Source organism: Thamnophis sirtalis, unplaced genomic scaffold (genome assembly GCF_051295495.1).
Source record: "Thamnophis sirtalis isolate CommonGarterSnake01/CBP01778 unplaced genomic scaffold, rThaSir2_p1.2 scaffold_11, whole genome shotgun sequence".
NCBI lineage: Eukaryota > Metazoa > Chordata > Lepidosauria > Squamata > Natricidae > Thamnophis > Thamnophis sirtalis.
This window is the reverse complement of record NW_028261391.1, coordinates 44,777,469-44,791,653: the sequence shown is the minus strand read 5'-3', so window position 1 is coordinate 44,791,653 and position 14,185 is coordinate 44,777,469. Positions and strand designations below refer to the sequence as shown.

The window sequence follows — 14,185 nt, the reverse complement described above, 5'->3', positions numbered from 1 at the left end:
AAAGAGGCAGTAGCTGCCTTACCTCCTCATTGGGTGTGTGACTGTAGTGTCAATTTAAAACCTAAAGCCAGATGCCCCACAAGAGATAGTATTTCCCTGTCTATGAAAGAGTTAATCTCTTCAGAACAGTCTCTGGATGAAAATCTGAAGAAAGGATTTGTTTACCCTTCGACATATCCAGCATCTGCCAATGTTTCTTGTAAAAAAAGCAAGATAATTCCTTGAGAATTATACTCAATTACAGACTTCTGAATTCTGTAACCATTAGCAACCACTATGCAATGCCTCTTATTTCAGATCTGCCGAATCACTCTCGGAAGGCAGGCATTTTCACTAAATTGGATTTAAGAGGAGATTACGATTTGATCTGAATGGAAGAGGGTCATGGAAATTTAACAGCCGCTTTCCTGTTAAAATTCAGATGACATCCTGATTTTTTTCAAAAGATCCACCCTGACACCAACAACTTTTGAAAAAAGAGATTTAAATGCTGTACTCAAGAGGAAACCGCCCTGAAAAATGAACAGATTAAGAGAGTTGGAAAGGACCTTATCGGTCATCTAGTCCAAACCCCCCCCCCCCGCTCAAGCAGGAGACCCTACACCATTTCTGACAAATGGCAGTCCAATCTCTTCTTGAAAGTCTCAAGTGATGAAGCTCCCACAACTTTCAAAGGCAACTTCTGTTCCATTGGTTGATTGTTCTCACTGTCAGAAAATTCCTCCTTATTTCCAGGTTGAATCTCTCCTTGTTCAGTTTCCATCCATTATTCCTTGTCTGGCCTTCGGGTGCTTTGGAGAATAGCTTGACCTCCTCCTCTCTATGGCAGCCCCTCAAATATTGAAACACTGCTATCATGTATCTCATGGTCCTTCTCTTCACTAGACTAGCCATGCCCAGTTCCTGTAACTGGTCTTCATATATTTTAGTCTCCAGTCCCCTAATTATCCTGGTTGCTCTTCTCCACTTTTTCTAGTGTCTCAACATCTTTTTTATAGTGTGGTGACCAGAACTGGATGCAGTACTCTAGGTATGGTCTTACTAAGACTTTATAGAGTGGTATTAGTACCTCTTTGAGTGGTATTCAGGCATCCAGAACCCACCTGTATCTTTGCTGTGGAAACTGATGCCCTAGAATTGGCTTTGAGAGCTTTTTTTCTTGCAGGTTTTGACAAAGGGAGGGGAGGGTTTTTTTGGCCTTTCACCTTATTCTTCCTGACTGAAAGAAACTATGATATTTTCAAGTAAAGATCTGTGGGCTGTAAAAGCCATATTCCAACAGTGGAGGTATTTCTTGGAGGGAGCAGCCCACCAAGAATGTGGAGCACCTGCAGAAGGCTCAGACGCCCCCCCCATGTCAGATCAGGCGCATACATGTTCTCCACATTTTTTGTGTCAACTATGTTTCTAGTTCGTATAAAAAGCTGTTGCATGCACTCTCATGCAAGATTAAACATGATATTCCCTGGCCATCTCCTCCACCATGATCTTGAAGCTGCCTCCTCCCAACAGCTCCCCACAAAAGAGTCACACAGAGAAACAGGCAATAGATGTGTTGGATTGGATTGGTTTGCAACAACAAGACCCATATGTAGGAGACCAAGATGCCAGGGAGCCCCACCAACCAATTCTTCTTCTCATGACTGACGGACACTCTTTCATAATGCTCTTTTGTATCTGCCTCTTCCTCTCAGCGAATAAATATTGCAACTTTGCCATGATAATAAAGCTGTGGGACGTGTAGTGTGTATTCAAAGCAATGCTCAGAATGTGAACGAAAGAGTCAATGCTTAATCCTGCCATGCCTACGGCTGGACTAAGACTGGGCTGAATAAGTCAGCTAGTTTGTTCCAACCGCTCCTCTTCCATCCTACACGTTGGGATATAGTTTCCCTAGATTTTATTATTGATTTTTGTGCTGTAAAAAAAGTGACATGACCTTTTTGGTGCTAATGAATTTGTTTATTAGGATAAGTTAAGTCACTGATTTAGGAGATAGTATAACTCTTTTCAGAGTATGTTTTTTTTTAGTGCAGAACATAATTGTGTAACCTCAGGTTATAATACTCAGTTTACACCAATGTCCCTTTTCTACTTACTGGGGATTCATATTCATTTGGCATCCTCTCATCATTCATAATCTAATGGACAACTGGAAAATATAGACAATACTAATAGTCCTCAATTTACAATCAGTTGCTTAGCAACAGTTTGAAGTTATGATGGACCTCCCTCCCCCCAAAACTACTTTTGCCCTGGTTCCAAAGTTCCAATGGCATGCGAAGAAGAGGCTTCTTAAGAGTTTTTTTACAGGGTTTTAAAAATCAAATCTTAAAGGGTGGGCGGGGGGATCGATTCGGATGGCTCAGACAGGCTTGGGGGGGAGTCTACCAGGGCACAGGCCAGGGCTAATCAATGGATGTGGGTCGGGAGTGCTGGGAAAGGTTGGAATTCCGGGGGGGACATTAAGCCTTTCCATTGGGCGGTTTACCATCTCTACTATAGGTGGGAGGGGCAGATAAGATGGAGGCCAAGGGCCAAATTATGCCCGGGGGACGCGGGTTCGCTGTTTAAGAGCGATTGCACGTTCCGACCCTCATTGCTCCTCTCGCACACCTGGGTGCGCGGGACTACAGGACCCCGGTCTCCGGCTGGTGTCGCTTAATGCCAGGTCCGTGGTACATAAGGCTCCCCTCATTTACGATCTCATACAAGAGGGGAGAGCGGACCTGGCATGTATTACGGAGACCTGGTTGGGCCAAGAGGGGGGGGTGTTTCCCTCATGGAATTATGCTCACCAGTATTCCGGGCGTTCCACCAGCCGAGAGCCCAGGACAGGGGCGGAGGGGGGTGGTGGTGGTTATTAGGGAAAGTCTTGGACCTCGGGAGGTCACTGTGCCTCAGATAGGTGGGTGTGAGTCCCTTTTTGTGAAGTGGGGCCTTGGAGCTCAGGTGGGCCTTTTTGTCACGTACCTGTCTCCCTGCTGCGTTTCATCGGCCCTGCCTGAGCTGCTGGATGTGTTAGCCGGACTGATGATTGATTTCTTCAGGCTTATGGTCCTGGGGGATTTCAATCTGCCTTCCATTGGCGAGACATCTGATTCAGCTTGGGAGTTCATGGCTTCCATGACGGCTATGGACCTAACTCAGTTAATTCGAGACCCCACTAATAAGAAGGGACACATGCTCGACCTGATTTTTGTCTCTGGACAGTGGATGAATGATCTAGTTTTAGGGGATATTGTTATTCAACCCTTGTCATGGTCTGATCATTTCCTCCTCAGGCTTGACTTCCATACTGCAACCCCCCCACCGCAGGGAGGCAGAATCGATTAAATGGTTGTGCCGCAGGTGCCCGAGGGACCCTGAAAGGTTCCTGATGGAGCTTGGGACTTTTCCTGAATCCCTTGCTCACAGCTCAACCGAGGCCCTAGTGGAAGCCTGGGATAGGGCGGCCCTTGGGGCCTTGGACCACGTTGTGCCTTTGCGGCCTCTGATGCGGTGCTGATCCCGGGTAGCTCCTTGCTTTACCGAGGAGCTCCGGGAGATGAAGTGCCGGAGAAGATGCCTAGAGAGTGGTTGGAGGGCCAGCCGGTCTGAATCTGACCTAACACTAGTAAGAACTCATATTAAGTCCTACTTAGTGGCAATAAAAGCGGCAAAATGGGAACATTGCAGATAACTACCCAGTCCCCTTGTTTAGGGTGACCCGTTCCTTACTTAATCAAGGAACTGGGGAAGACCCCTTTCAGGGCAGGGCTGAGGAATTAGTCCAGTATCTGCAGGACAAAAGAGCCGAGGTGGCGCAGTGGTTAAATGCAGCACTGCAGGCTACTTCAGCTGACTGCAGTTCTGCAGTTCTGCTGTTCAAATCTCACCGGCTCAGGGTTGACTCAGCCTTCCATCCTTCCGAGGTGGGTAAAATGAGGACCCGGATTGTTGTTGCGGGCAATATGCTGACTCTGTAAACCGCTTAGAGAGGGCTGAAAGCCCTATGAAGAGGTATATAAGTCTAACTGCTATTGCTATTGCTATTGCTAAAATCGCTCAGATTCGGACAGGCTTGGACTCTGACTGGGTAGATTTGGGCAAGTTGACGGGGATTAATCTTGTGGAGACTATCTGGGATGGGTTTGATCCTGTGACTCCTGAGGGTGTGGACAGGATTATGGGGAGACTTAGTGCTGCCACTTGTGTGCTGGACCCATGTCCCTCCTGGTTAGTTTCGGCTTCCTGGGAGGTGACACAAGGCTGGCTCCAGGCGATTACCAACGCTTCATTGAGAGATGGGTTCTTTCCCAACACCTTGAAGGAGGCAATGGTGAGACCCCTCCTTAAGAAGCCTTCCCTGGACCCAGCTACTTTAACCAGCTATCGTCTGGTCTCCAACCTCCCATTTGTAGCGAAGGTTGTTGAGAGTGTACTAGCACATCAACTTCCCCAGTACCTGGATGAAGCTGCCTACCTGGATCCATTTCAGTCGGGTTTCAGGCCTGGGTACAGCATGGAGACGATATTGGTCGCGTTGGTGGATGATCTCTGGTGGGCCCGGGACAGGGGTTGCTCCTCTGTCCTGGTCTTATTAGACCTCTCAGCGGCTTTCGATACCATTGAACATGGTATCTGATTGTGACGACTTGTAGGGTTGGGAGTGGGGGGCACCATTTTGCAGTGGTTCTCCTCCTACCTCTTGGATCGATCACAGTTCGTGTTGACTGGAGGGCAGAGATAGACCCCAAGGCGCCTCACTTGTGGGGTGCCCCAGGGGTCGGTTCTCTCACCCCTCCTGTTCAACATATATATGAAACCACTGGGCGAGATCATCCATGGTTTTGGGGTACGGTATCATCAATACGCTGATGATACCCAACTTTTCATCTCTACCCCAAACCACCCCAACGATGGCCTCGACGTGATGTTCTGGTGCCTGGAGGCTGTGTGGACCTGGGTGGGGACGAACAGGCTCAAGCTTAATCCCTTCAAGACTGAGTGGCTGTGGTTCCCATCAGCCCAATTTGTGCATCATGTACCAACTTTGATGATAAGGGGAGAAATTTTAGCTCCCTCAGAGAGGGCCTGCAATCTGGGAGTCCTCCTTGATACGCAGCATAGTTTAGAAGAACATCTTACAGCCGTGACCGGGGGGGGGATGTCTTCTACCAGGTCCGCCTGGTACACCAGTTGCACCCCTTCCTGGATCAGGATGCCCTGTGCACAGTCACTAACGCCCTCGTTCTTTCCCTCCTGGACTACTGTAATGTTCTCTACATGGGGCTGCCCTTGAAGAGCACCCGGAGGCTCCAGCTGGTCCAGAATGCGGCCGCGCGGGTTGTCATGGGGGTACCTAGGTGCTCCCATGTTACAGCCCTTTTAGGCAGCCTGCACTGGTTGCTGATTGTTTTCCGGGTGTGATTCAAAGTGTTAATTATGATCTTTAAAGCGCTCCATGGCTTAGGCCCAGGATACTTGCGAGACCGCCTACTGCCACCGGTAGCTTCCCACTGTCCAGTACGATCCCACAGAGTTGGCCTCCTCAGGGTGCTATCAGCCAGGCAGTGTCGGTTGGCAACCCCCAGGGGGAGACCCTTCTCTGTGGGAGCGCTTTCCCTTTGGAATGAGCTGCCCCCAGAGCTTCGCATAATCCCCGACCTCTGGTCCTTCAGGCGCGCTCTAAAACGTTGGCTTTTTCAGCAAACTGGCCTGGCCTGAATAGAATAAATTAAATTATTAATTTTAAATTGTTAATTTTAATTTAATCCTAAATTTGATTTAAATTGTCAATGGAAGGTTATTGGATTGCCTATTTAATCTTTTTTAACTTTTGTTATATGTGTTTTTATGTTGTACGCTGCCCTGAGTCCTTTGGGAGAAGGGCGGCATATAAGTCCAATAAAATCAAACCAAACCAAAACAATATCTGAGCCCCTCCTACATGGTCACATGACCACATTTTGGGCACTTGACAACTGCATGTATGGCTATTTGCAGTGTCCTGTGAGAAAAATAATACCCCATAATGAACAATCAGCTGCGCTTGCTTTATGACCGTTGTATTCACTTAATGACTCCTCTGAATAGGGTAATAAAAGCGGGTCTGATTATGTGATGGCTGCTTTGCAACCATCAAAACTTATTATTATAATTGCAAAGTTTAATTATGGTCATAACTCGAGGACTACTCATATTTACACTACAGAATAATTAAATTACAGATAGTCCTCAACTTATTATGACCGCAATTCAGCCCAAAATTTCTGTTGCCAAGTGAAACATTTGTTAAGTGAGTTTTGCCTCATTTTAAGTTAATTTTGAGGTAGTAGAAAGTATTTGGAAGGCTAGGCTAGGATAATGATGGAGAGATGTATCATAAATGTGCCTTATAGTAAATGTGTGATTTATAATTGGTCATTTAAAATGGAAGTCATTTTCTCAAACTTTCCCCAACCTGCCCCTCAAATTCCAAATGTGCTTATCAGCCCCAGAATATTGTCTCATTTTGCAATATTCTTTGCCCAGCTGCTATCCATTAAAACAAAACAATGATCAGGCAAAATTCATTCTCCAGTAAACTAAAAATTAACAGGCGATTCCACAGAGAAATGAATAAGGAGGTGATGTGAATTGGGGGCAAAACACAAGATACATACAGCAGCCGTAGTGAATGCAGACCTTCAAAGGCTAGTGAGGGAATACACTGCAGTGCATTGTAGCTGAGGATCCTAGGTGAAATAAGAGAGAGGCAGAAACAATTTAAACAATCACATGTTGTGTAATTACATCACATACATTAACTGTATTCCTGTCCCCAGTATTTTGTAAGATGCACTAATAGGTAACTCACACAAAAATCTTAAATATTTGAATCAGAATCTCTCTCTCAATCAACCCCATTTTGCACAGGATATAAATTGCCACTGTAAAGGAAACCTGCTTTGAACAGTATAAAGCCATATAGCAGATAAAATCTCTAAGTCAGTGTTTCTCAACCTTAGCAACTTGAAGATGTCTGGACTTCAACTCCCAGAATTCCCCAGCCAGCGAATGCTGGCTGGGGAATTCTGGGAGTTGAAATCCGGACATCTTCAAGTTGCCAAGGTTGAGAAACACTGCTCTAAGTAATTAAAACTCTAATTATAAAATCGCTAAGTAAATAAAATCTCTAATTGTAAAATCTCTAAGTAAATCCACACAACCTTTTTGCTCTGGCACAAGGAAGGCACACTAACACTTTCTTGACAACATAACCTTATGCGTCTGCCTGCATCTCAGTGACTCCCACAGTGGGCTTAAGGATTCTTTAAGATGCTGTGCTTACCCTAATATCCCACTTAGGACACTGTATGCTGGCAATGTAGAGTGCATTAATGGGCATTCAGGAGGTGGCCTGACATGCTTTGTGACTTCAATTACCGCTGCTGGTTTCCTGTGGGACCAATCTGTTCTGTCCCTGACCTCTTTGACCACTCTTTCGGTTGTAAGGGAAACTGAAACTCCAGTTTTTGCCACTTTTTTGTTTTTATTTTTTGGAAAATTGGTGGCTGGATTGGCCCAGCTAGATAGGAAGAAGCCTTGAAACTGACATGCCTCACTTGATACTCTTTTCTGCCATATACTGGTCAGCCAACCTGTTAGGAATATAATCTAACGGTTGGGTTGGCAATATATAAATCATGTAACAATGCTATACCTGTTTCTTTAAATCATACTGTAAAATGTGATTGGTTGCTGTTTTCCTCAATCGGCCATAAGAGGGAGCCAGAATGACTGTTAGCTCTCTGTTCGTTAGATGCTGGGCTGATCTGATCTGAGTGTTTTTGGAAGCTGGCTGTTAGAAAGTGCCTTGAGCTATTATAAGTTTTGCAACTGTTAGCAAACTTTGTGTACTGAACTGATTATATGATACTGGACTATGTTATTTGGATTATCCCTTAACTGAAAGACATTGATGACTGACTGTCTTATCCGTGTATGACTTGGACTGTTTGATGGACTCTGATACCTCTATTTCCACGAAGGTAAAAGCCTACTTAAACTGCAGTGTCTCTGTATGCTGACTTGTGTGTTCTCCAACACAACTCTCACAACGCTTCTCTGAACGTACTCGCTCTTCCAACAGGGAACTTACCTAACACAACCACATTTTTTTTTAAAAAAAAAAGGTTACTGGGAAAAGAAAAATGTGCATGGAGTAATTAGAGCATTAAATGTAACAGACTTTTCAAATGCTAGATCCGTGATGGTGAACCTGTGGCACTCTCACCACAGGTGGCATGCGGAGCCATATTTGCCAGCACGGCAGCCCTCAGCTCTGGTGCACTTTCGGCTTTCTGGAGAGCCAGAGGAGGAGACCATTTTCACCCTCCCCAGGCTTCAGGAAAGCCTCCGGAGCCTAGAGGTGGGTGAAAAACAGGCCCAACGGCCCAACCGGAAGCCTGAAGAGGGTGAAAACAGCCTCTCCATTTCCACCTTCCGGAGGGCCTCCGGGAGGGCTGGGAGGGGCTGTTTTCACCCTCCCCAGGCTTCAGGAAAGTCTTAAGAGCCTGGGGAGGGCAAAAACTCGCCCCCAAGTGGGGATGAATGGGTTGCGAACGCATGCGCAGGTGGGTGGAGCGCATTCTATTGTGGGTGCACAAGCTTGCCATACCTTTAGAAAAAGGTTAGCCATCAATGTGCTAGATGATGATGGGCAGGGCTGGAATTATAGTCAAATCACAGGCTTTGGGGTGTTTTGTGCTAAAGCTGGATAAAAAGCAGCTCAGCTTGGGCCTGTTCCAGGTACCCGGTAAGAAAGTGCTACAGAGGCAGCAAAAATTTGGATTTACTGTTAGCTTTAGGGTAGAAGGGAGGACATAGAAAAAGAGCTGAGTGAGTGTGGCCTTTGCCCAGGTTTTCACCACAGGAACCCAATGATATCTGTCCCTGAAATCTGAAGCAGCACAACTCTTTTAGATTCAACTCTGTTAGAAAACACTCACAAAGTAGTCAGTTGGCTCATATTGGTGAAGGAATTGTTGCTGAGGAAGCTGATCTTATTGTTGCTCAGGTCTCTGCAAAACAGAAGCACAGGTCAGGTTCTAATATCACTTTTAACTCAATCTTCCTTCCTTCCTCTCATTTCTCAAGGAAAAATCTATAATCCTTTCCAATTGCAGTGCCGGTATATATACTGATAAATCCGCTTTATGGTTTATCAGCACTTTTATGTAACTATCTGCATGACAATTGCATGATGCAATCCATTATTCTATCTTGAATTAGTAAAGGTAAAGGTTCCCCTTGCATATATGTGCTAGTCATGAGGCAGTGCTCATCTCTGTTTCAAAGCTGAAGAGTCAGCGCTGTCCGAAGACGTCTTCGTGGTCATGTGGCTGGCATGACTAAATGCCAAAGGTGCATGGTACGCTGTTACCTTCCTACCAAAGGTTGTTCCTATTTTTTTACTTGCATTTTTACATGCTTTCGAAATGCTAGATTGGCAGAAGCTGGGACAAGTAACGGGAGCTCATTCTGTTACATGGCACTAGGGATTCGAACCACTGAACTGCCAACCTTTCGATCGACAGACTCAGAATCTTAGCCACTGAGCCACCACGTCCCTTACGTCCCTAACCTTGAATTAGCTGTATCCTATTCAAAATGGCTGAATTTTTCTTGTAAGAACCCTGCAACTTTTATTTGCTTTAAATGGGTGTCACAATTAAGAAGACTAAATTAAGAAGACTAATAAGATGACTATCTAAAAATGTTTCCTAATAATAATATTTTTTTTCTTAAGATTTTTCCATTTTCTGCTTTAAGCATCATTTTGTATAATGCAAATGTTTCTATTTCTCTCCTCAGATGTTTTCTTATGGAGAGCACAGAAGATAAGAGGACGCTACCTCTCTTGACTATTTCTTGGTCTTCTCTGATCCCCTTCTGTTTCAATATACATAATTCTCTGACATTCTATTCTTTTAATGAAATGTTGCTTTTTGCTAATTACTGAAAAAAGAATATGAAAGATACACTGGGTTATACAGGGCATTCTGGCCTTATGTTCTACTTTTGTTTATAACTATGTGAAGCTTCACTGCATATTAGTAACATCATGGCCACCTGCTTCTATTAAGAGATGCTATAGACCCCCTTATCTTCTGCACCAGCTTTAATTTGTAGCACTACATCAATTAAGAACTCATTGATGTCTCTTCCTATTTACTCCTTGTCCAATTAGATATGTAGCAAAGGAATCCAGGTCACACATACTCATCTCGAGTCAGCAAGTTGGAGAAAATGGACCTAGATCAGTGTTTCTCAACCATGTCAACTTGAAGATGTCTGGACTTCAACTCCCAGAATTCCCCAGCCAATGCTGGCTGGGGAATTCTGGGAGTTGAAGTCCAGACATCTTCAAGTTGACAAGGTTGAGAAACACTGATCTAGATTATGGTGAAGATCTTAGCAGTTTTCAGAACATCCTAGAGGTTGTTATGATCCTTATATTTAATCTACCATCTCCAGGAAAGACCACTGTAGGTTTCATCAGATGAGTAACTTCTTAGAGCTTCTCGGACACTTACACCAGCTGCAAGTAACGGAAGGTGGAGAGTTGTCCTGGAATAAGGATGAATTGGTTGCCATCCAAGTAGCTGCAGGAATAGTAAAAATATGTGTCAGATATTACAACTGAACTGTTAAAAGAGCAAAGTTCAAGATCTCTGTGTGCAAAATGTATAATATGGGTATATCACCTTGTCTTCTTATTGCTATGCAGATGGTTCATTAACATTACAAAGCAACAAATAGATAACTATGGCCCCTTCTGCATGTCACAGATTCACTATTTGTGGATGATAAGCCAGAATGACAAACTTAAAACCCTAATAAATACATTTGCCACACAGAAATAATAGTTCAAAATATCCAAAAATATTTTTTTTTAATCTTTCTTCATATAAATGGCAGCAAAATTGCAAATATTATGCAACTCAAGAGACTGGATGCCTTAGTCAGTTTGCTGCTCCAAATCCAGAGAGTACAGCCTGAGACCCAGCCAGCCCCTAAGAATGTGGGTAGCTCTTCCAAAATTTGCTAGTCACGTGTGTCATTGTTAATGTGATTGAAGAAACACTATTAAATACATGGAAAACAATCATATTACCAGTAACTGGATTTAATTAATATAATGTCTTCTAAAAGAAATTAGTTTCTGTATTGATTCCACCTATATTTTTGTTCTACTTTTGGGGACTCCAGTCCCTAACACCACCTCAAAACCAAGTGTGGTTGTTAGCCCCAAAAAGCTGTGCTAACCATTTCATCCATGGATACAAAGTTCTCATAATGCTCCTTCCAGCCGATACCAGGGATGAAATTCAGCAGGTTCTAACAGGTTCTGAAGAACCAGTAGCGGAAATTTTGAGTAGTTCGGAGAACCGGCAAGAACTGTCCCAGAGTGGGGTGGGAATGGAGATTTTGCAATATCTTTCTCTTGGAGTGGGGTGGGAATGGAGATTTTGCAGTATCCTTCCCCTGCCACGCTCACCAAGCCATGCTTACAGAACCAGTAGTAAAAAAAATTGAATGTTGCCACTGGCGCTACGTGTCTATACTCACAGCTCAGTAACATTCTTGGGTATTCCTTTTGGAAGGCTTTTCAGGTGCTTATTGCTGCAGCGAACTACTGTGTCTAGGCAGGTGCACTCCTGGGGGCACTGAGAACGTGGGAAACAGATGGTCTCCTCCTGACCTACCAAGGAACAAGCCAAGAAGAATGCAATATGATGCTCCAGATATAAATATTGTCTCATATCTTTGCAAGAAATTCTGGGTTTTTTATTAGTACATAGGTCTTCAAGAGTCAGAAATATCAGGAACAATTTGAATGTGGGATGTTAATCAACTGATGTGATTAATTCATTAGAAATAACAATGTAGGTTTTTATGGGAAGTGATGGAAAGGTCCCTTTTGAAATGGTGCCTTTGTATTGATTTACAAGAAGGTTGCAAGGCAGAGAAGTACACTTAAAAAGTTACTGTGATTAATTTTTTTCTGGGTCATAGCCATCCCTACCTATTCTCCACACAAAGGCTATGTTGAAAGCAGCTACTGCATTGGATCAAAGCCAATGACATACACGTGCTTGCCAAATTCACATGATTTATTCTTTTAGTGAATCAGTGTTGTCGTAAAATATTTTTTGCATCAAGATATTTCACTTATTTAATCTGGATGGTTAAAATTAAAATTAAATTGCATTGCCTTTAACCAACTTTTTCAAGCTTAAAAAAGAATGCTTAAAATCAATAGACATAACTCTAGGAACCATTACATAATTAAAAATCCATGCATGTTTAGTAAAAATAACATTTCAGCTAATTTGTGGCTTGAAAATACTACATTGGTTTTCTCTACTTTGGTGCTACCCTTCAATACTTAGTTTCTATATATCTACAGTAAATGGCACAGAGTTGTGTAGATCATATGAGACTAGTTGGTTATGCCCATGTATTTTTAACTGAGAAAGCCGAAGTTAACACTGAAATATGGTAATTTCCATCCAAAGAGTAGGAAGAGTGCAGAAAACTACAATTGTCCCACAAATTGCAGCTCCCAGAATTTCTCCACAAAGTGCCCAAAGGAATTTGAAATGAGTCATTGCATGTAACTCCACTCTACTCCTCACCCCATTTTCACATGTAGTTTTTTGCAGGTTTCATCATAGCCTTTTATGTTCTCCCCATTTCAGTCAATGCAAAGTGTGGATTGTTTTTGCACCTTTGAAATGATTTGCCCAAGTTAGACCACTAGAGGTTTGGCACATTCAAAGTGAAGGAAAAACTAATTCAGTTATCATTTCAATGCAAAATTCAAGTTTTCCTAACCTTATGCAGACAAAAATGGAGTTGTCATTATTTGTTATTTAGGATTTCCTTGATACTCTGATCTAATTTTCTAAAGAAAACATTCATACAAAAATAGTTTGCTGACTGGGACAGGTTAAAAAATCTGGAAAAAAAGGGCAGGAAAAGGCACACAAAATGTGCATATTGGTAAAAGCTCCATGATATATGCATATTAAAAGAAAATACTTGCAAAAATGAGTAGACTGAGCAATATATATACATTTAGCATTGTGCATGAAAGTGTGCAAACTGATATATACATGGAACTGAACTATGATTCACAACTAAAAATCTAAGCCAAATAAGTTGAAATATGGAATAAGACTGTACATTATTTTGCAGTGTCTGTTTATGTGAGTGCCCTATGCTATTTTAGATTTACAACAAAACAATGTTGAATTGTTTTCAATTCAGTCAGAGAAATGGTATGAAAAAGTCAATTAGAGCTTTACATCATGTTTAAGCATTTCTTTATTAATCTGGATTACACTGCTCTTTTAGAAGACACGAAATGATTTGGCACACATATATAAGAAACTTCACTGTGTAAAGCTTCCATATTTGCTTTGTTGTCCTTGCTATTACCCAAACTCTGAGAGCCCATAAGTTACCTTCCTCACACCTGAAGTCGGGGAAGGCAACATCCTGCAGTGGGATTTGGCGCAGAAAATCTGGATTGTGGCAGCGTGGATTCCCAGTCACAATCTTCCTCTTGCGAAGCCAATCACCCAGCCAGGCCAGATGGCAATTGCAATTGAAGGGGTTAGCCAGTAGGTTCCTGGGTTCAAAGGTTATGTAAAGAAGATAAATAATACCACTGTTGATGGAAATTTTAACCTCCCGCAGTTGGAATGAAGATTCCTGACCTCTTTTAAATCCAATCACCTTTCTCATATCTGGTAAACACCTAATTATATTTTGATAATATAAACCTACTTTACATGTTGTTGAGTTGAGCTATTAGCCACCTAGTCTAGCATTGTTTATGTTGCCATTTCCCAAACATGGATCTTAAGACAATGTTACACCATCATTTTATAATTACAGTCTGTAGGAATTACCAGCAGCCCTCCAAGAGGATTGGAGAGCTGCTGGTAATTAAAATTGGTTTTCATTGATTGCCATGAATTCTTCAAAGTTTCAAGAACAAACCAACTGCAGACCATTCAGATGGGCTACCAACCTATCTGGCTTAAAAAAAAATCCAGAAGGCTTCTAACATAGTTCTCCTCCTACATTGAGAACACAAGTAGCTATACTGGTGTTCTGCCTGTGAACTTCTTGTTAGCTTCTGGTT

At 42.9% G+C, this 14,185-nt stretch overlaps 1 protein-coding gene and 1 long non-coding RNA gene across 3 annotated transcripts in view; one reads left to right on the top strand and one right to left on the bottom strand.

The window, feature by feature from the left end:
• The window catches only part of SLIT1 (slit guidance ligand 1), a 144,452-nt gene that overhangs the window by 18,392 nt on the left and 111,875 nt on the right, over positions 1-14,185 (bottom strand). For both annotated transcript variants that reach the window (XM_014071123.2, XM_014071125.2), the window contains exons 20-24: positions 13,500-13,666; positions 11,599-11,731; positions 10,563-10,631; positions 8,976-9,047; positions 6,648-6,719 (exon numbers count right to left, since the gene is read on the bottom strand). In XM_014071123.2, the coding sequence (XP_013926598.2) occupies positions 6,648-6,719; positions 8,976-9,047; positions 10,563-10,631; positions 11,599-11,731; positions 13,500-13,666 (513 nt within the window). The remainder of the gene's footprint in view (positions 1-6,647; positions 6,720-8,975; positions 9,048-10,562; positions 10,632-11,598; positions 11,732-13,499; positions 13,667-14,185) is intronic.
• Positions 1-14,185, top strand: part of LOC106552767 (uncharacterized) — a 43,689-nt gene that overhangs the window by 11,002 nt on the left and 18,502 nt on the right. The gene's annotated exons all lie outside the window — the stretch shown is intronic.